The sequence below is a fragment of the Brachyhypopomus gauderio genome, chromosome 3, assembly GCF_052324685.1.
Source record: "Brachyhypopomus gauderio isolate BG-103 chromosome 3, BGAUD_0.2, whole genome shotgun sequence".
Classification (NCBI taxonomy): domain Eukaryota; kingdom Metazoa; phylum Chordata; class Actinopteri; order Gymnotiformes; family Hypopomidae; genus Brachyhypopomus; species Brachyhypopomus gauderio.
In genome coordinates, this window is record NC_135213.1 from 10,251,447 (window position 1) to 10,274,006 (window position 22,560).

The 22,560-nt window shown below is 41.4% G+C and overlaps 2 protein-coding genes across 18 annotated transcripts in view; one reads left to right on the forward strand and one right to left on the reverse strand.

Moving 5' to 3' along the window:
• The window catches only part of jakmip3 (Janus kinase and microtubule interacting protein 3), a 43,379-nt gene extending 30,543 nt beyond the window's left edge, over positions 1-12,836 (reverse strand). For 9 of the 16 annotated variants that reach the window (XM_076999423.1, XM_076999422.1, XM_076999417.1 and 6 more), the window contains exons 1-2: positions 7,859-8,301; positions 3,204-3,440 (exon numbers count right to left, since the gene is read on the reverse strand). In XM_076999423.1, coding sequence (XP_076855538.1) covers positions 3,204-3,338 — 135 coding nt within the window. In that variant the 5' untranslated portion in view covers positions 3,339-3,440; positions 7,859-8,301. Of the gene's footprint in view, positions 1-3,203; positions 3,441-3,669; positions 3,892-7,858; positions 8,303-8,324; positions 8,580-9,255; positions 9,493-12,710 lie in introns of those variants that run through there. The other 7 variants (XM_076999421.1, XM_076999416.1, XM_076999420.1 and 4 more) reach the window with 4 other exon arrangements.
• An 8-nt stretch (positions 12,837-12,844) lies between these two features.
• bnip3 (BCL2 interacting protein 3) lies at positions 12,845-22,553 on the forward strand. Of its 2 annotated transcripts, XM_076999431.1 has the most exons (7): positions 12,847-13,128; positions 14,408-14,576; positions 15,141-15,219; positions 15,552-15,658; positions 18,701-18,850; positions 21,307-21,341; positions 21,641-22,553. In XM_076999431.1, exons 1-7 carry the CDS (start codon positions 13,086-13,088, stop codon positions 21,649-21,651), a joined length of 594 nt encoding a protein of 197 aa, XP_076855546.1. In that variant the 5' UTR covers positions 12,847-13,085; the 3' UTR covers positions 21,652-22,553. The 2 variants fall into 2 exon arrangements, with proteins under 2 accessions (XP_076855547.1, XP_076855546.1); XM_076999432.1 differs by having other exon boundaries at positions 12,845-13,128; positions 14,351-14,576; positions 21,307-22,553.
• Positions 22,554-22,560: the final 7 nt, after the last annotated feature.

The following is a 22,560-nucleotide window of genomic DNA, read 5'->3' on the forward strand; positions in this document are numbered from 1 at the left end:
CTCTATATACAGGAGTGCTATATCTGGCTAGCGTAACTGGTACATGGCGCAGAAGTGCTCAATGGTGAATAAACAACCGTGGACACCTGAAGTGATGACATATGGTATGATGTCTATTCAGCACAGAAACAACACTGCAGATTAGCGACATCATCACCCTCCCCATTGGCTCCGTGTATATCCTGCAATAGGAAACGTGCAACCTGCCCTGGAGACAGAGTCCGACGAGACCAGCAGCAGAGCGGCTCTCGTGCGACCACTCACGCTCCATGATCTGGGCTCATGCTTGCTGCATCCCTGTGACCTACGCAGGTGTCACTTCTTCAGGATAAAAGCCAACAATCGCAGGCAGACTCTGCGATTGAAGGGAGTTATTCCACATAAAAACATCCTTTTCGCTACATCCCATAACCTGCATCAAGGAGACTGCAAGAAAGCTTCAGGGGTCTGTAAGTAAAGATGACAAGGAGACCTTGTGGGGGTGAAGCAGTATGTCAGGTGGAAATGACTTAATCCAATTGAGGCTCACAGAGATACAGTGAACCAAACAGGACTACAGTGTCCGTGCATCCAGTGACTACAAATGAATGCGTGTTCACTGTGTCTCTGTGTAATGGGGGCCTGTTACACTGGGGCTTTGTTTGAGCTTGGATGACATGCCAGTAGCATGTAGCCGATGGGCCATGCTGGCTGTCATTAATTAAGACTTTTCTCGTGTTTATTTATGCTTAACTTAGTCGCCAACCTTGAGCTGCTCCTATTGATCCTGATTGTTTATGCATGCTTAGACAAGCATGTACTCATACACATTAATAAAAGGTTGTTGCCTCCATGCAGGCGCACACACACGCGCACACACACGCGCGCGCGCACACATTTTTATCCTGTTCACATATTTTCCCTACTGTAACTACAACATTCTGTTTTTATACTGGTGGGCCATAAAGCACTTTATATCACAGGGGAGACAGCAGAAGAAATGAAGTATAGTTTCATGGCAGCAGACAAACTCAAATGATCCACTGTAAAACCACACTTTTCTTAACATAAGTGTATATGATATTACAACCTACAGTGGCAACAAAAAGCACCTGAACTATTTTACCCAGTTTTCTGTATTAACACACAAACAATAACATTTAATGTCTTTATTGGCCACATTCCAGCATTCACAGCACTGGACAAAGTAAGAGAACACTTGGATTTAATAACCTCCAACAAGCACTTCCAGCAGATGCTGATTAGACCTGCACAACATTCACGAGGAAATTTAGACCGTTCTTTCATACAGAACTGCTTCAGCTCAGCCATATTCTTAGGATGTCTGGTATGAACAACTCTCTTGAGATCATTCCACAGCATCTATTGGATTCAGGTCTGCACTCTGACTGGGTCACTGTAAAAGGCAGAACTTTTGTTTTTTCAAGCTATTCTGTAGTAGATTTACTTCGATGTTTAGAGTCATTGTCCTGCATCACCCAATTTCACCTGAGCTTCAACTGAGCTTTTTCTGTAGGATACCGTGATAAACTTGAGAATTCATTTTCCACAAAGCACCAAAGCAGCCTCAAACCTGATGCTCCCACCACTGTATTGAACCATTGGTGTGATGTTTTAATGTTGGTATGCAGTGCCCTTTTTACGCCCTACATAGTGCTACGTGTTCTTCCCGAATAATTCAACCTTGGTTTCATCAGTTAACAAATCATTTCCCAGTAGTGTTGTGGAGTGCCAAGGTTTGGCATACGGTGATGTTTTTGTGAGAAAGCAGTGGCTTCCTCCATGGTGTGCTGCCTTGGATACCATGTCTGTTCAATGATTTGCGTATGGTAGACTCATGAACAGAGATGTTAACCAGTTTCAATGATGCCCTCAAGCCTTTAGCTGTTAGTCTAGGGCTCTTTCACCTCTCTGAGCATTCTGTGCTGTGCCTTTGGAGTCAAATTGGAAGGGCGCCCACGTCTAGGGAGAGTAGCCACAGTATTAAATCGTTTCCATTTGTAGCCAATTTGTCTAACTGTGTACTGGTTAATACTTAGTGTCTTGGAGATTATTTTGTAATTTACTTTGGACATTATTCTATCCAGTTTTATGCAAATCAACAATTCTTGATTGCAGGTCTTCAGAGATCTGTTTTTGTGAGACATGGTTCATATCAGCAGATGCAGACTCAAAACATTTGAGTGTCTTATATAAGTCAAAATAGCTCTACATGTCACTCCAAAGTAGCTCTACGCTTCATTGATTGGTCTCCGGGTTCGCTAACTCCTGACTCCAATTAGCTTTTGTTGAAGCTATTAGCATAAGGGTTAAATTACTTTTTCCACCAGATCCGTGTATGTTTAATGGATGTGTCCAATACAGATAGAAATATTAAATTTGCAGTATCTGTCTGCAGTATCCCACACCATCGTGTCAGATACATCACACTGTAGAGGTGAGCTGCTGTCTGTAAATATCACTGTAATGCTAAAACACATAACATAACTGTCTACTCACTGCTTTTGTTTCTTATATTCTTTTGAAAAAATTGAGTATTGAAGAGATTTTATTTTCCACCAACACGGGCTAAGTTGATCTTTTGTATGCTAGTGACAGCTCAACAAAGAGGGACCTCTCTTGAGTCACATATCACAGTTAGCACTTAAACAGCGTCTTACTCCAATTCTGCCAGTCACTCGGAAACACTTGGAACAGTCTCAGCACTCCTGGGGCTTCATAGCCCCTTCCTCGTCACTAAGGCAACCCCCCCACACATCCAATAAAAAAACAGCTATAATTGAACAGGATGAGAAAAACCTCTATACACCTGTCAATCAGAAACTTCTCTGAATTTGAACGAGGCTATAGTGAAGTCATCAGTTAAATTCACAGGCTTTTCACTCTGATCTAAGGACGTTTCAAAGAGCTCATATGCCAGTCAAACAGCACAGAAGCACAGCATTAACCATCCAGCTATAACCCCACAGTGAAGAAGAGGAGAACAGATGGGTGAAGCCTCTCTGATGTTCTAAAGGTTTGTCCTGTTGATTGATTCTTCTTTTGTTTTTAATTATTATATTATTGGTCAGAGGGAAATAAATACTTTGGATGTAGGAATTAATTAAAACACTTAAGAGATTGCCACAGTGTACATCAATGTAACTGGGGCAGTTAATAGCACCAACACAATGTCTGTGCAAGGTGAAGATCGTTTTGTTTACCTTGTTCTTCTCCTGCTGCAGTTCGATTTGAATGTCCGTGAGCTTGGCCCTCAGCTCCTCATTGGCTGCCTGCAGGGCTGCCATGGCATCAGGCCGCTCCCCTTTGCCCCGCCCACTTGGTGCCTTCTTGGACATGGTGGGTGGTGCTCCACAGGCCACACCCTTTCCAGGGATGACCTGAGCTTGCGAACAATCAGTTTTCTTTTACTCAGTGTTCAGCTACATCTTCCCACCCACCTGCAGACACAAGGTTTTTAAAAAGCTGGATAAAAAAATTACTGTAATGTATGTACATTTATGCACACAGACAATTTAATGATTTGTAAGGATTTCAGATAATACTGCATGCTCCGACACTGTCTTCAATAAATATCAAGATCGTTCTTTCAGCATCACCACTGTACACATCTTCAGCTTGTTGCTCGGCCATTGCTGCATTTGAGCAAGATCTCTGATGGACTTTCACCTCCAATTTCTCCAAAAATAGCACTTTGGTGGGGTTGCACTTTGCACTTTGGACGGTGAACTTTCTGACTCCAGAAGACTTCAAATTCATCCAGAGTTTCTGAGAGGACGGGTTCTGCATGGCGAGAGCGGCAGTTCTTGTGAAAATATTTCCGAAACTGTCTTACTGGTAGGTTACAGTAACTGACGAATGTGCTCCGTCTTCTAGGAACATCTTCGAGAACTGGCAAAGAAAGCAAAAATGTTTCGATCCGTTTGTAGAACTCTTACTGGTTGAAAACCAAATAATTTCCCTTGTAAACAGTGTGTGTGAGAACAAATGTGAAAATTAAGTGGTAAAGGAGGGTTTTTTTTGCATCTGTGCCAAATTCAAATGACTTTGTCTGGCAGAGAGGACCAAGACATGCGTGTGCATTTAAGTCAATAAAGGCAGGTTAGATGTAGGCATTTAATAATGCCAAAATCTAGTAATACAAAAATCTGAATAATTATATTCAGTATTTACAGACCATACATTAATATCATACAAGTCTATTTGTCATCCTGAAACTGTTCACACACCTGCCTAGATCATGTTAGTGACAAATGTAAAATTCTCAAATTCACAGCCATACTGTATGTTTTGTACGTCTGCATTTCAACCCCACCAAAGACACATTTAGCCAAGTCTGCAGCCCATGAGGCACAGCACTGCACCCGTCTCCGTTAGCTGTGATTTAGTGGGTGTAAGAAGTGTGACTTCTCCTTCAGACCCCTGACTGCATATGAAGAGGTTTTTATTCAAAATGTGAGTTGCATTTTAAAAACAGTGAATGGACACACTAGTACATAACATTACAATCTACATCAATGGCCACCTCACTTGGAATAGTAACCCCCATCCCCAGCAACTATAACAGAAATTGGTTAATTAATTTTAAAAAATGATCAGAATCATTATCGATATAATTTTTTAAAAGTTTAATGCACAATGTCAACTAGAAATAGCCAACGTTGTCGTTTTCACAAAACCTGTCACGAGCCCTTCTGGTGTCACAAATATAGCAGTTTTTGAATAGTAAAACCTTTGAAAGGCTGTAACAGTTACTGCAAAACAATAAAATTCTTCATCCCTATATTTTACTGACACATGCAAACGTGCACTGACACACCTGTGAAACACCTGCGACACACCACAGACTCTTGTCGCTTTAAGCATGTACTTGGTGAGTTTTTCTTTTTTTGGACCACTCTGAACTAGTTGACACTCATTTCGTCTTCACGGGTTCCCAGAGTTGCGGCTTCTCCAAACGTGACTTTATATACTGCCAACAGCAAAGATGTACATACATTTACCAGAGCAACTGACAAGCACGTCAAAAGAAAGCACCAGATGTCACTCAAAACAGTACCACTGAAAAAATTTGCTACATAACAACAGCTCATCACCTCCCAGACTGCTTCGCAATTTTATTAAAGGCCAAAATTCAGTTTGTAATGCATCCTGTAACAGGAGGCATGATATTTTGTTTACAGTACTGTTTATAGAGTACCAAACAAGGTAGCAGATGGAGACACTTGGACACATTACTTTGAAAACAACTTTATTCATGTTCTAAATCACCCGAGAGAGACCATCTCTTCCATATGCATCATTAGTGTGCATTTATCAGTAAACATATTAAAGTATCTTCTTTCCCATTACCATCAGCTGCACCCGTGACACAGTCTTTCCTCACTGCCTGGTCTGTACAACATTTCTGCCTCTTTGCTTCAAGCTCACATCAGCCTGGCACACATTCGGAGCACGGGAAGGCGTCTGGAATATGAGACATGACTACTGACTCATAGATTGTCTGTTTTCCCAGTTTATTATTAAACCAAAGCCGTTTCACATCTAGACCACAGGCAAAGTAACCGGGGTACTACAAGTGCTTTATGGAAGCTCAGCTAAAACAGCACTGGAGCTGAGGACAGCCCAGGAGAGGATGTGTTAGAACCACACAACTCTGCCCGTGTCAGGATTCCCTTAGGTTCCTTATGGGATTGAACAGCTGTGCCTCCATGCAGTGTTACAGTGTGCTGATGTTACAGTGTGTCTGGTGTTCACTGCTAAAGGGCACCTTTGGGGATGGGCGTTTGCTGTAGGAGCTGCTGAAATGCTTTGTCAGTAGGAACAGAACAAATGCTGTGGCACATACAAAGTCACACTACAGTTTGTTACCAGTGCTGCTATTCAGACATAATAAGCACACAGGAGTTCAGTCATCTTTCCTGTGACCTCACAATTAGTACAATAATCCAGTTCAGTAAAGCATTATACTTATTATTATTATTAGGTTCACCTGGGCTTTATTTCTATGATCATATTTTTTAAGCGAGAAGATAATGCAGTTAGACAGCCAGAGGTGGCATTCACTCCTGTCTCCAAAAGGCAGGCATCATTTCTGCTCCGCCCAGTTGGATACATTTTGAGGATCATTGGCTAAGATGAATGGTCAATTCCTCCTGGCATTACACACAGCTGTCTATTAGGACTCCAAGTACCCCATTACTTCCAAGAATCAAGAACAGAGGTATTCAGAAGTGCAGGAGGGATTCAAATACCAGTTCAAGTGGTCTGGGTCTCAGAGACTTTAAATACTCTGTTTTCACAAAACCTAGGAAACCATAGGTGTGATAAAGTACACAATATGTTACATTAACTCTTCAATTAACAATGGGTGATGGTCAAATCTAGGGACACCTTTGGACTTGGGTCATAGCTGAACACCACTTATCCAGAGTCATGGCTTATTAACCTCCTAGCAAATACCCAAACTTCTTAGCAAAGAGAAAAGCAGGCCAGTTAAGCAGAACGACCTACACTTCCTCCTGCAGGCAGATTTAATAATAGCTAAAGGTTCTCCACCGGCACTACTCAGTACCGGAGCAAGACACAGCATCCATGACAGCTGTCTCTCTGAGACAGGGAAACCCCCACTTAACATTTGTTCTAGGACGAGATTTAATCAGCAAGGGAGAAAATGCCCATGAGACTACATTAACCCTTTAATTACACGTAAGCACTGTGACTCAGCTTATTTTCACTTTAGAGACATAGCTGAAATATCCATGGGAACTGTACATTGCCCCATTTAGGACTCATAATTCAAGCAACACTGTAATAGCAGTGAAAGACCACTGTAAACATGAGACGTTAGTCATGGTTGATCAATTAAACGTCTTCAGCACCTGAGGTCTAGTTATTGATTACATGAGTGTATCCACCATTCAGACTCATTGATTATGAAGAAGAAACATGTGTATTAGGCCTATTGAAGACACAAAGAAATCAGATTACACACATAGTAGCCAGTCAAAAGAATAAAGGTAAAAATATCTACAGTCAATTTACATATTCTTGTATAAATTACTTTCTAAAAAATGTTAAGTTCTTTAAATGTTACTCTTTAGGAGAGACTAAAAATGTTAGTTTCTCTTTAAAATAACTTTTTAGTCAGATGACAAAAGAGGCAAAGTACATGTGAAACCAGCTACTATCTATCCATCTCTTTATGTTGTTTCACAGTTTATAGATGCGCGCCGTTTCTGAGCACTGCTCACCTGCACATCTAAAGTCAACCGTGTTTTAGGAGATTAACTTTTCTATAGGACATTTGCAACCCTACTGGCCAAAAAAGCAACTTATTCCCACCATTTACATTTGGAGACTGAACTTGTAGAGAATCATCTTCACCACCACTTCTGATTTCCTCAAGCCAACACATGATAAAAGCAGAAAGAAGACCTTAAGATACTTAATTGTTTTCCTCCATCAGAAACAGACAGGAAGACCACAGACATGCTGGAGAGATTTGGTACCCTGCAACACAATGGCTTTCCATGAAGTCTAAAAATAGGCAAATGGAAAAATATGGCAGCTTATGAACAATGTCAGTATAAACTGTATTTGCCAGACTTTACCAGCTAAACGATTTCCTGAAGTATTTCCTTTTGTGGCAGCAAGCTGCAGCTCTCACTGAGAACTCACTCACAGACAGCCGAGCGAGCAGGCCCTGTTGGAGACTGCAAACGCGCTAATCTCAGCCTCCACAACACACGCCATCAAACCCATCTGCTCTCTGCAGCAAGAGGCAGAGCAATAGCAGCCCTGCGTGTGAAGGATGGATCTGGTTAGATATCCACAGGGAAAGAGGGACGAAACCGACCTTATAGGCATGATCCAGGTTGCGTGGTGTTTTCAGTCTGCGTGCTGCGGCCGGGAAGCAGCCGGATTCTCCGTCATACCGCGTGAGCGGCGGCACACGCTCTGAAACGAGAACGGATGTGCTGTCATTCCCAGCGTCGCGCGTAGACGATTCAGCAAGCTCTCCGTCCGCGTCTCATCTCCGCCGCTCCAGAACGGTATAACGGACAGAGAGAAGGGGGCTGCATGTGTGTGAGAGAGAGAGAGAGAGAGAGAGAGAGAGAGAGAGGGCACAGGGCTGGCTCCAGCTTCAGCACAGAAAATGCCTGGAGTGATTCATCAGCAGGGGGAGGGAGGAGAGCAGAAAAGGAAGGATTTCCAGGAGTAGCATTTTTGGATGGGTGTATTTTTTTTTAAGATGAGAGAGTGCAAGAGAGTGAGAAAGGGAACGAGAGGGAAAAGGAGAAGGAGTAGGGTTGGGCACTTACCACGAACACACCCCCAGCCCTGATGGAGGGACGAAACAGGCAGCCCGAGGGTGGGGGTGGGGGGAGGGAGGGGGTGGAGACGCACGTCGCAGCGCATGCATGCACACGCACCCAGGAGCTTGGCAGTATAATGCAGATCTGGGATACGCTGTGCTGTGAGCTTGGCTCCTCTTGTCTCCTAGTGCTGACAGTGTGTTGTGAAGAAAAGCTCACAGTTCTTTTCGCCACCTGCTGACCACAGACCTGCAACTGCATCTGAAATATATACATACATAAACGATTGAATCAATGAGATCCACCAGTTATTCATTGTAAACTTCCATACGGATGGCAGCACGCTGTGATATTTTCAGTTCAGGAATTATTTTAATGACAACAACAATAATAATACGTATTATATAAAACAGGATCCTTAAGCCATAGTAAAGAGTGAGGCCAGAATCTGCTTCTGTATTTAAATCTGAACAACCCATACCTACAATCTTTACTGGTATGCCATCATTTCTATAGGGGGTGAAACATATATAATTTATGTTATAATATCCTTTAGCTAGTTCTCAAGCTAAAGATTTAGTATTATTAAATCAATAAGCCACTTCCGGAAGCTGCTCTGGAAATTTAAATCAGTATTGAAGCACGTCTGCTGCGGCTGCCTTGAGAACTGAAGATACCGTTTATGTCGCCAAGACACCTGCCCCACTTGGGTATCGCCTATCTACTCTGGCCTCTTGATTCTGGTGCTGATGAGAGGCTTAACGCCGTAACAACGAGTCTTCAATGAACAGCAGAACTCATACCGGAAGACTTATTAAATATATAAGTCTAAAGTTTAAATATATAAATATAAATATATATATATATATATATATATATATAATGTTATATTAAATGGGTTACATGTGTCTCCATGCCGCGCGTGTTTGGGTTTTACCTTCAGTTTCTGGCTCTTCCCTGCCACGTGGTTCTGCTCGCCACCCGAGCTCGCCTGTGTGCATTTTGGTCACCCGTTTCCTGACTTTGGCCTGTTTATAGGACGGTTTTGAACTCTTGGATTTAACAAAATACACGTTCTCTGCTCTCTGGGTTTTCAGTAAATGCAAACATGTCACCGTTAAAATCAGCTGTCAGTGGGTCCAGGCGAGCCAACAGTCGGCATGGATATCCTACACTGTAAAAAAAAACAGTTTTTTTACAGGTTTTTCCCAATAAATTTTACAGTTTTTTCCTGTATTTTAAAATGACAGGGAAAGTGTATTACAATTACCAGAACAAACTGTTTATTTAAAAATGTCATGTGATTTAACAAGAAAAATCTGTATAAATTAAATACATTATAAATCTGTTTTTTAACAATTCTTAGATAATAATTTTAACTAAACAAACTGTAAAAGGAAAGTAATATTGATTTATCTTAATGAGACAAAGTAATAGAATCTTCTGGAATTAATTTCAAGGAAATATTACAAGACAACATTGATGCATGTTTTAATTTAAGTTTTGACATGTTAAATATGTGATTTTCATGTTATAAAAGTGAGTAAAAAGTAAAATGTTCTTGACTGTGATTTATTTTTATATTTATAACATACATAAAGAGTTAAGGCGTTCCAGATCCATCTCATTTTCAATCCACTATTAAATATGCACTGTATCTGTATCACTGTATCTACACTGTAAACCCGGATTAGGTTTTAATAAATTATTTTAGTAATCATTAATTATTATTTCATGTTTCATAAAAAATATTGCCATTACTAAATAAAACTAGTTGTTATCATTATTGAGCTGAAATAGGCATTGCAATGATCATGTTAAGTAAAGATAACTGAATATGTTAAGTTTATGATTGGTAGGGGTGGGGCCTGTTTGAATCGGACCACTGCACAGTGTGCATGAAGAGTTGTTCTGGTTGTGCATATTGTTTGAAGAACCTTTCGTTATCACCCCGCTGCAGCCCAAATGCATGAGTTTTGAAATCAGTGTTTCTTCAAATGAGTATTTGCAACGTCAGCTTTCAGTGCATGTAACTTATTTAGTTAACGCGTAATACAGTGGTTCCCAAACTTTTTCTGCCGTGCCCCCCTTTAGTAGATGAGAATATTTTTGCGCCCCCCCCCCCCCCCCTAATGACTAGGGATGCACCGATTCACGTTTTTCACTTCCGATACCCATTCATATCTATCTGAGGCTTGGTATCGGCCGATACTGATCCGATACCGATCTGATAAAACAGTGCTGAATCGACTTAAAACATTTTTTTTTTAAACACAGACATACTGAATTACAAGTTTATTGAAAACTCTGCACCAGTATAGCACACTTAAACACACATAAAAACATGTAAAAACAGCACAACTTGCATTTGTTCAGTCAGGGCAATTATGAATATAACATTGAATGTAAAATAAATAATACCAAAGAACCTGAAACTTACAAAAACAATAGGTTCACAACTTTGGTCAAACATGAAAAAAATAAACTGCAAGAAACCTTTGAAATGGTTCAAGAATTCTAAATATCATTTAAAATAAATAAGGAGATGAAATAAGAGAAACAGCAATACCTATGCGGCTAGTTTGCTAGCGTTGACATCACGCAGAGCACAAAGCATGTAACGGCCAGAAATATGTGTACTGTCTCTTTAAGGGAGCGAGTTGAGCGCGCGTATGGAATATTGTTGTTATTTAGCTTTCTGCCGTAGAAAACCACTGCTCTTTATTTTATCTTTATTTTATTTCTGTAAGTAACGCATTCAATGAGCTTTGGACAACTCACCAGTTCATGTATGAACAGTCAAGTAATGATGGAGCCCAGGTTTATTTTGGTTAACCAGCACATAAACGGACTAAGTGGAATAGCACCAGCGCGAGTACGAGTGAGTGATTCACCTCTTCTCTGTGTGCTTCGTGTTTCACTCGCCTGTTAACTGTCCAAGTTTTCTGTCCGTGTCGGAGTGTAACTCCGAAAAGCGTTACAAGCATAGAATTAGACTGAATAGATCTGTTTTAATGGATCGGTCACATTGTCACTGATACCCGATCTAGAATTTTTTCAGATATTAATATCGGAATCGGTGCATCCCTAATATTGACACATGTGCACGTTTTACTTTCAAGCTCCGCGCCCCCCCTGCAATAGCTCCGCGCCCCACCTAGGGGGCGCGCCCCCCACTTTGGGAACCACTGGCGTAATATATTCTTATCGGTTCATATAGCGCTAGAACATGTGTCTGGCATTCCTGTCCGATCATAGTTTAACTATAACCGTAGCGTTGAAATGTGTGTTCTGACGGTTCGGAGTTTATGGCTCATTTTAACTATTAATGTTATATATATTTTTATATTGAAGCGTCGGTCCAATGGGGGACGGCGCTACTTCCCATGAGTCTCTGCGACTCCGGTATCGTTATCTGTTAATGTGATGTCTATGCATGTGTTGATTAATTGTGTACTTGATTATGTGCATTACTTGGTTTAAGTCCCCCTTCATCAATTTATGTAGTTTTACTGTGTGAATTATTCTATGCCATGTTTGTGTAGTGTTGTCGTGTTATTGCCGTTCTCTCATGTTTTGTGTCTAAATTAAGTCTCTTCTGCGTGATCGTGGGGTCTGGCGTGATTATGTTGTTGAGGCAGTTTGATTTTAAAAAGCCTTGTGCTGCGGTGGATCTGTTTGCTACCTCTTCTTCCTACACCACACTGCAATATTGTTATAATTGAATGTGAACTAGAGTAAAGACCACATTCAATTTTAGGAATATTTCCTTTAAAATGACAGTGTTGCATGTTAAGTGTTATAATCACCGTTTTTTTACAGTTTATGTATGTTTTAAAATTTACAGTACTTATCTGTTTTTTTACATAAACTGTAAAAAAACGGTAATTTTCTGGAAACGGGGGCGCCAGAAAATTGCCGTTTTTTTACAGTTTATGTATGTTTTTAAATTTACAGTACTTATCTGTTTTTTACAGTAATTTTCTGGCGCCCCCATTTCCAGAAAATTACCGTTTTTTTACACTTTTTTTTTTTTACAGTGTATCCTATTTTTGTGGGAAAAATAACCATTTTATACCATTACAGCTCATAGAGATCACAGTAGTTGAATTCCCCATCAATATTTCCACACAAAATTTGAGGTAAGTTTTTAAATGTGAACTGCAGCCGTCCTTTGCCTCATTTGAAGCAAGCAACTACATAGCACATTTGTAAGTCGCTCTGGATAAGAGCGTCTGCTAAATGCCATAAATGTAAATGTAAATTTGAAGGAGTGTTTTTAATTCTAGATTTCCCCCCTAAGCTGAGAGACGTTCACTGATTTACTGTTTTCATATTTAGTTATTTAGTGAAACTTGAACCCGTCTTAACCTAGATACAGCTGCGGTTTACCTTTCCCAATGCCCAAAAGGAGGTTAGAAATAAACGAGTTCAGCTCATGCGACCCAAACGTGCTTGTGTTGTCCCGCTGGGTTCTTCTGGGCCAGCGTGACGGGTCCTTGTTTGGGCCAATCCGCAACACGATTGCGTCACGACATGGGGACAGTGTTGTGTTCATACTGTACTGGGTCACATGAATCCTCATGCGTGTCTTTATAAGAGCTGGCAGCGCCTCTAAAAACCATTTCATTCTGGATTTAAACCCATGCGTCTCGCAGAATCACTCTGGTCCGTCCAAGTTCGCTTCGACACCGCTGAGGCTGCATTCTGGCCGAGCGTTTGATCAGAACAGTGATCCATCATCCGAGGTGGACCGAGGTCTCCAACATGTCGACAGAACAACAAACTATCGCCGAGGAGAACCTGCAAGGTGTGTGTGCGCCTCAGTAGAGACGCGTTTACATTTATCGTTCATTACATTTATCATTCTCTCAAGAACTCGGTCGAGTTGGAAGTGTTTTATTTGAGTGTTTTTGTGTGTGAATTGGTTATTCGTTCTTCTAATATGGGGAATAAATGTCGTAATAGTCCGAACAGCCACATATTGCTCACGACGGTGTGTAAAAAGAGTCGTAGTTAAATCTCACGGTATAAATACAAACACGCCTAAAACTGCAGCCGTCGGAGCTGCACACATGACGCAGTAACTAAACAGTCCGAAATAACACGCGCTTCACCGTGTCTGTTGGTTGCTTCTCTACATTTGCCAACCTGAGCCCATCAAACTGTAAAAAAACTGCATGTATTTTGTTGATTTGGGCTCGACACCCTTTAAAGAGCGACAACAACATCCCTCCGTTCACGAGTCTGCTTGGGTGTGTGACGCAGCAGGAGGCGGAAGACAGCAGGAATAAACACACGACCTTATAGGCTACCGAGGACACAATAAGTGATCAGGACCTATTTAAAGAACATTGTTTACAAAGCACTACCAGCACTGTTATCTAAAACACACTTGGCCTGTGTGTTTGCTGTAATCCTCAGCCAATCCTGGGAGCTTTGGTCATCCTGACACAGTGACACTAAATTTGTCTTGACATGTTAGTGTTGTAAACTGTGTAATTGTATCTAGTAATAGGTGGGCACACAGCTATGCTCTCATTTACCAACATTTAATAAGAGCCCATTGCATACTTGATATTTAATGCTTCCAGGAATGAACGCTTGTGTGTATCTAATAATAATAATTATATATATATATATATATATATATATATATATATATATATATATATATATATATATATATAACTGGATATTTTGGATGGAGGTCCTTCATCGGCTGTGCAATCAAAGCCACAAATGACAATTTTGTGCTGTAAAAATGAGCAGTCCACCCTCATAATCTAGGTAATCTGATTATTTTAGTGGACTCCATGGAGTAACTGCATGTTATTGTAGTTAAAGAGGTAGATGTAGTAGTAGAGACATTTCTAGCCATTTTTAAAGGTTCTTCATCAGTCTAATGTAGATCTATCTGTGCATCTTTACTGCAGTGCAGTTACACTGCAATTCTGCATGAATTTTAGTTTTTCTTAATGTGTATGTATATTTACTGTATGTATAAACTGAAAACATTGGTCTATCTATAGCTTGAACACCAGCATGCCTACACTTTGGCTGTAGTATGTTTGTTCTTTGGACCCAAGGCTCTTGGGTGGAGCTACACTTCAATAATGCAGGTGGAGCTGCTTCCAAATTGGGTGTGGATGAGCAGGTCCCGAGCACCGCCCCCAGCGGCGACATGGAGAAGATGCTACTGGACGCCCAACACGAGTCTGGCAGAAGCAGCTCCAGAGGAAGTCTACCGTGTGACAGGTCAGTCTGTACCCTACAAAGGACATCTTTGAGTTGGATCAGCATCCAGGACCTCACGATCTTGGCAGACATATTAAAAATGGAATTACTGTCTCTTATTTGCAATGACAGTTCTTCACCATTGTGCCGCTAACTCGGGTAAATGAAAATGCATCTCCACTGTCAACAAGGCAATCAAAACAGTGTGGGTGTGTCTCTGTGTGGCTCTTTCGCCCAATCAACAGCCTAGTTGCACAAACGGTGCACTTGTGGACCAGCAGTCCCCAAATGCTCACACATGAAAATACCCGAGGTCACAGTATGTCAAAGGGTCGCTGACCTTCGCCCTGGACCGCTTTGATGCGGCCTCAGGCTCCATGATTATTTTATGCTTTATTTCATCAGCGGTTTCATCCAAAAAGTTCTTCTTATGAAGACAATGGCTTGTAAAGGTGGTCTAGACCCAAGACTCATTATTGACTTAAATGCGTTAACGCACATTTTCAGACACTGGCAATACGTACTTGCAGTAGTGTAGTGAGACTTTTTAGCAAATTAAATAGATTTCTTCTTTTTTCTGTGTAGTCCTCCAAGATCGCAGACTCCTTCACTCTTGTGCAAAGGCTCAGAAGTCCCCAGCTCTGGAGAAAAGAACAGTTCACAGGTATGTTTTAGAGATTCAGAGATGTGATGAGGCTGGTGGTCACTGGGCGTCATGGCTTATCCACCCCTGTAAAGGTTCACAAAGTGCGTTACAACATCCATGCAGCTGAGGATTAAGCACAAGACCAAGTAACCACAGTAAAATTCTTATCTGGACAGTGTAGCCCACTAGTAGGACAGAGGTTGATCTCTATGGACTAGTATTGATTATTCAAAAAAGTATGGCTGTTCCTGTTCTTGGAGTATAAAAATCGCAAGATATCAATACAAGGTGATTTATGGTCATGGGGGAAGCATGGGTACGTTAACTAGGTTGTTCTTGTCTGGTTCCAGTCAGATGAAGATTACGTGGAGAGAAGACGAGAGGTTGACAATCTGATGAAGAAGAATGCTGACTGGATATGGGACTGGTCCAGCCGGCCAGAAAACATACCACCCAAGTAAATCAGATACAGGCTTTAGCAATAATGATAAGTGATTTTAGATGGTTTTGTGTGTGTGTGAAAATACAAGGACTCGATCCCAGTTCAAAAACATTGAGACAGTCTTGAAAATGCTAATGAAAACAAAAACAATTGACTTTTCAGCCTTTCTTATATCTTCAAAATAATCATCTAGTTTCGAATCAGATGACTGCAACACATTCTGAAAGCGTTGGGAGAGTGTTATCATGGAGTAACATCACCTTGTGGTGATGTTTAATAACACGTAAAGCATTTGGGCAATGAAGACACCAACTCACTATATTAAGTACTCAGAATCCCCACCATTCGTCCATTATGCAGGGCCTTTAGCTGTGCATTGCTGTATTTTAACATAAGAACATGCCACCTGTTCTCAGCTTCAGGTCCGAGCTGCAGGCATGTCTAGCACGTGCACTTTCCATGGTGAAACGCATTACTGACGTCTCCCTGATGCCACCGTGGTAACCATAACAGATGCATAGCAGATGTGTCCTTATTAGATTAACGTTGGCATCCGCTATATAAACAGTGATATGAAAAAAACACTCTCGATCTCTCTTTATATTTGAAAAAAATTACGCCACCATTGTTAATGTTGTCGCAGTTCAATGACGTCAGAAGGTCTTGGTCTCCTTGTGTTGTCTGGAGCGAGATAAACGTCTTCTGTTCAGCCTTTCCAGTCTGAGCCCAAGTGCGATATGAACGAGGAGAATAGCATACGTTACTCACAGCGGGCATCAAAGTGAAGACGGTCAGGGCGGTGCGGAGACGGGGCTGGGGCAGCAACCGCTCGTCTGCTCCTGCCCAGACGGAGGGTGTGTTTCACAGATGACCACCTTCTGTAGGCAGATGTTCAAGGTGAGCATACAGACCCAAGAATGTATCAGTAATGTCAATAATTTCAGAGATTAGCATCCACTGCTGTCATATGCTTTACATTATATAAAAGCACATTATAACTATATAGTTAAATGCACTAACAAGATGCTCATAGGTTTGATTATCTTCACAGATATCTTTGAGGAACGCTGAGGCAGTTTGGCCTGGTCGAGATGTTTCAAGGGTTCTCCTCATCCATCTCCCTAATCAGGACTGCCTGATTTTTGACTGCCATATGGGAACCAAATCAACAATGGGCAAGTCCAAACACCAGCCTACGTTCACTTGAAGCTCTCTATTTTAGATCTCTATTTATTACCATATTTTAGAATTGTATTGTAAATAGAATAAAATGTAATTCATACTAGTTTAAGGGATCATGTATTAAGTGAATCCTACATTAAATTCATTCATTTCGATTCCTGGTTGTTTGTATTCTTGCATGTTGTAATCTTTTTTTGACCAACAAGATTAAAATGTAAAACATTTCATACATTCTTACCTTTTAATACATAGGCATAAGAAATTTGGGTTTACACATGCTTCACATTGTCAGCTTACACTTTGGATGCATAGCAGACCAGGGTGAAGAATCCACCCAGTCATTCCAACATGTGCAGTTGTGCTCAGAACCAGGTGGAATCCATACTACAGTTCACATTTGAATGAGAAAATCTGTCACGAACAGTTTGCTGTACAATATCCAGTGCCACATATTGCACACAGTGATGATGATGATGATGATGGTTCACCCACCTGCTCCCTTTTTACATTGTTATTATGATCCAGAACAGCAAGCAGGCATCGTTACATCAAACGAAATGTGTTCCCTTTGGAAGGTATTTCAGGAACACGCAGTGCCACATATGAACCAAATTTGAATTTAAAATGGGGGGGGGGGGGGGGATGTATACATATATCACACATCATGCCATAAAACAAATACCACCACATTAAGGTGAGATGTTTTGTAAACATACCTGTGGTGTTTGTGTGAGGAGGCACTTTGTCAGATCTTCCAAGTCTTTCCAAAGCTGCTTGTTTTCACAAGCTGCTTGTTTTCTACCTGTGTAAACATGGTCCATAGTCGATGGATAGTGCAGCTGTACCCGTGCACCTGTCTTACTGCGCTGTGCACTTCCAGATCGCAGAACTGATTGAACTGGTGGATTGTCTGGTTGCATCAAGTTCGAGGGCCAATGGTTCACCTTCTGAGGCTGGAGCTACAGGAGAAGGATGTTTATATCTCACACATAAACTAGCCATGGCGTTTGGATTTAATCTTCACTTATAACCAGCAGCACAGAATACAGACATGGGTGTTTAGGAAAGTGTGTTTGTTTATAAACATTTTCCTACTATGTCCTCCCCAGCCCATCAGATGCCTTTGTTATTGTATGTGTTGTCTGTTTGCTTAAGTAAATCTGTGATTTGTTTGCAGTGCACTTACTTCAAATAAACAAATGGCCATATGTAATCAAAGACCTAAAAAGAAACAGCATTGAATCAGCTCACTGGTTGAGCGGTTGACCAGTGCAGTTCCCAGAATGCTGATAATTGATGATTCTGTTGGTAAATTTGTCTTGGCTGATCCCGGTTCCTGATGGACTAGACCTTTTTTGCAGGCTCCTTAAATACTATTGCCTCACCTGTTTCACACCACTGTATTATTACAACTTGTGACATATTAGTCCCAAAATACCCAAGTCACAACTCTTTGGGAATGTGATGCAGGTACCATGGTTAGAAGCATATTTTTAAAACCCAGCTGATTAACAAAAATATGAAATGTTTTTTTTTTATAAATACTCAAGTGACTGCATTTTGTGTTTATTTGCATTTCTTTGACTGTCAAATTATTTTGCATTTGGGATGCTATATATATACACACACACACACACACACACACAGTATATTTGAAGCTTTAACTAACTGTTATCTATTATCTACAATTCATTGGCTGCATTGATAAACAGCTGAAAAAAAAACAGTGATGCCAGAAGAGTTGCCAACTCACTCAGACAAAAAAGGGACCTTTAATTATAAAATCTAAATATTAAGGTGAAGATGTGGCATTTCTGAATAGATGTGCCCTTTGCAGTGTCCTGGTTTTAATGAACTGGCCTTGGTTATTTCCAGAGAGTTCTTACTGAAGCAGTCCAAGCGGTCGAGCACGCTGAGCATCCGCAACACTAGTGTGATGAAGAAAGGCGGAATATTCTCTACCGAATTCCTCAAGGTCTTCCTGCCATCTCTTCTGGTCTCCCACATCCTCGCTGTGGGGCTTGGGTAAGTGCAGGTTACCACACACACACACACACACACACACATGGTCACCTCTGTGAAAATGCAACAAGGTTAGCCCAACACTTCTGTTCCTCAGTGTTCCTGGCTTTAAGGTCCTATAGGAACAGTTACTTAGTACTTAGTGAAGGTAGTAGTAGTAGTGAAGGTATTAGGTGTAGCTGTGGAGGTAGTAGTAGTAGTGGAGGTATTAGGTGTAGCTGTGGAGGTAGGAGTAGTGGTGGAGGTATTAGGTGTAGTGGTGGAGGTAGTAGTGGAGGTATTAGGTGTAGTGGTGGAGGTAGTAGTGGAGGTATTAGGTGTAGCTGTGGAGGTAGGAGTAGTGGTGGAGGTATTAGGTGTAGCTGTGGAGGTAGTAGTAGTAGTGGAGGTATTAGGTGTAGTGGTGGAGGTAGGAGTAGTAGTGGAGGTATTAGGTGTAGCTGTGGAGGTAGGAGTAGTGGTGGAGGTATTAGGTGTAGCTGTGGAGGTAGTAGTAGTAGTGGAGGTATTAGGTGTAGCTGTGGAGGTAGGAGTAGTGGTGGAGGTATTGGGTGTAGTGGTGGAGGTAGGAGTAGTGGTGGAGGTATTAGGTGTAGTGGTGCAGGTAGGAGTAGTGGTGGAGGTATTGGGTGTAGTGGTGGAGGTATTGGGTGTAGTGGTGGAGGTAGGAGTAGTGGTGGAGGTATTAGGTGTAGTGGTGCAGGTAGGAGTAGTGGTGGAGGTATTGGGTGTAGTGGTGGAGGTAGTAGTGGAGGTATTGGGTGTAGTGGTGGAGGTAGGAGTAGTAGTGGTGGTTGTAGTAGTAGTAATAGTTGTAATAGTGTGGGTGGTGGTGTTTAAATGGTTATTCATGCCCTTATATCCATAATTGTCTTAGTTACTAGGTTAATTTCTACAAGCATTACATTTTAATCTCACCCAAATGTTTGATGACAAAGAAAAATGTTTCCATATGAACATTTGAGCTAGAGCACAGATAAATGTCTATGGCGAATATGCGGGAACCATATTTCTATCTGTAATTCTTTTACCGGTATATCTGGTGACCAGCTTCTTAAATAATTTAAAATTATTTCAATGTTTTTTTTACATGATGTACATGTATGTACATCAGTGATAAGGTGGACCTTGCAAAATCACAACAGCAATTTTAATACAGTGTGGCTATGGTACATACATTTAATCCATCAAAATAAATAAAAGACCAAAATTAACTCAGTTGATTGTTTCTTTTCTCGACAAGCTGCGATTCATTAGTCCCTACTGAACCATTTAACAGTGGGAGCATTATGTGTGGCTCAGTATAGTATAATGTTACATAAAGAGGGTTTGATGTGCTATTTTTGAAGCCTGTGCAGTCTGGGCAGGGCGGACGTGCTGGAATGCATGCTGCTCTGTTTTTGGCGTGACAGGGCATTTTGGAGCTGGCAAGGGAAGAGATCTCTGCCTTCAAATTTACGGCTGTTTCCAGGCCCAATTACCCAGGTGTTCGAAAGCAGTGAGCTCTAGGAAGAGGCTAGCCTGGGCATGACTAACTCGGGGGAGTTCACGGCTGAGGTTTGGATGGGTGTGGCTAACTCGGGGGAGTTCACAGATGAGGTTTGGATGGGTGTGGCTAACTCAGGGGAGTTCACGGCTGAGCCACTCAAGGGTTTGTATTCTGACTGAATCGGCCTGCTCACACTGTCCCCAGCTTTTTTCACATTTTCTCTATTCTGACTCCACACATGAGCTATGTAACATGAGGAAATGTATGCTGCTCTTTGTTATGTAGTGAACTCGTGGGGGTGGATGGTCTCTTCTTGAGTCATTCTGCCACTGTGGTTCATGAATTCAGCTACGCCCACCTAGCCGTTACGTTTGTAATTTTGTAGTGTCATAGATGTTTTAGAAGCTAGGAATGACTAATCCCCTCAGTCTCTGCCACTGTTGTTGATAATACGGGTTAAACCTTTGATAATGGCTGATGGTATGAGCTCAACATTCAGCCCGTTAATGTTGAAACACCCTTCACCTTATTGTTAAATTATGGGATTTATGGTTTTCATTATAGATAAACAGAACTGCTGCATGATTGAATTTGACAAAGTGAACCATGGCCTCAAACTGTCCAATATGCAGCTCTAAAAGTAAGCTATTGCAACACATGTCAGTGAGTAGCTTGAGATATACAACCTATTCATGGTAAGCTTGAAAGCCATATTAAGAAAATGCTATAAAATGCAGACCAGTCCTTTTTATAGCTCACCATATTCCCTACTGAAGCGTACAGCACATACCAGTCCTGATTGCCTTAAATGATTTACGATGTACATTCATAATTCAAAAACCTTCATGAATAAATCAATGAAGCACTGTAGCATCTACCATGAGAATGTGACATCAGCGAAGAGTTAGCTGTAACCATGCAAATGTCACTTGTTTTTCCTCATTTTCGTCCTCTCGTGTCTTCCCTTCAGGGTGTACATCGGAAGACGTCTAACCACCTCCCATGGTATATTATGAGGGGAGAACAGCCATCTGCACCTTCATCCTCTCTGCTGCTTTGTCTTGAATCAGTGTTTCAGTAGATACAAATAGGCTGGGATCACATGACCCGTTTCCTGTTCCTGGCTGTGTGCCGCATCACCTTTCTTCCCTCTTGTGTATTCTTCTGGCTTTTTCTCGTGGTTCCTCTCCAAGCTGCTTTTGAAATTCTGTCATAACATGAGGGAGGCCATTTTAAGACCGTAGGCAATAGCCAAGTAGTATTAACTTTGCTCAACCTTCGTCCTTTTGTCTTTTCTTGTGCAGATAGAATCTGATGTGAAAAAGAATGTTACCAGAAAGGATCTTGAAAATGGAGTCAACCGAGGGGGCAGGACTTGGTCTAAGATCTAGAACACTTCAGGCATGGCCTGAGTTCTCTAAACTCCGCCCATGTGGTAGGGTCGTACAACAATAGTGAGGTAGGACCATCATCTGGTCCTGCATCAGCCGACATAGCAGGAGGAGTGAAACCCCTAAGCTGCTGAAGGCAATCACAGATGATGGAGCTGTACATACAACTGCAGGTCTTTCAGTAACACCACCCTTAGAAAAAGATGTAGCTTTAGTCAAGTTCATTTTTTTAATGATTGTAACAAATAGTACCTTTTGTTATTGTAATATTTATCTCAGGTAAGCATTTTGTAAAGGGGAAACCATGTACTGACAAATGCAAACGTGTTTCTGGTACAGAATCTAGAGGAAACGTTAGGAATTGTTTGACATCTCACTTCAACAAACAGGAGTCCAGCCCTCATCGCAAACATTGCCACGTTATGCATTCACTTCTCAGGCTTCTAGTTGCCCCCCCACCCCATTAAAGGGAAAATATAACACCCCCACATACTTTGTGATACAAGGGCTGCACAACAGAACAGCACAGCTAGGCTCTCTGTTGTTGATTGATCCATTATTGCTGTCTTGCTCTTCTAAGTTTGCCTTATACTATTCTGGAACGCAATTTAGAATAGCTGGAATGCCGTCTGAAGCTTTTTCATCTAAAGATTGGGAGTTGCTGCTGTTAAGACTCTGGTCACTGCTGTACAGACTGCAATAAGGCAATGAGAAAAGGGAATCCCTTAGGAGTTCTGTGCATGTTTTGTCGTGGATAGAAATATTCAGCATATTCTCATTGGTTTTGCATTGAACGTACAAATCAATAAAGACATGTTAATCAGTCTGCTTGC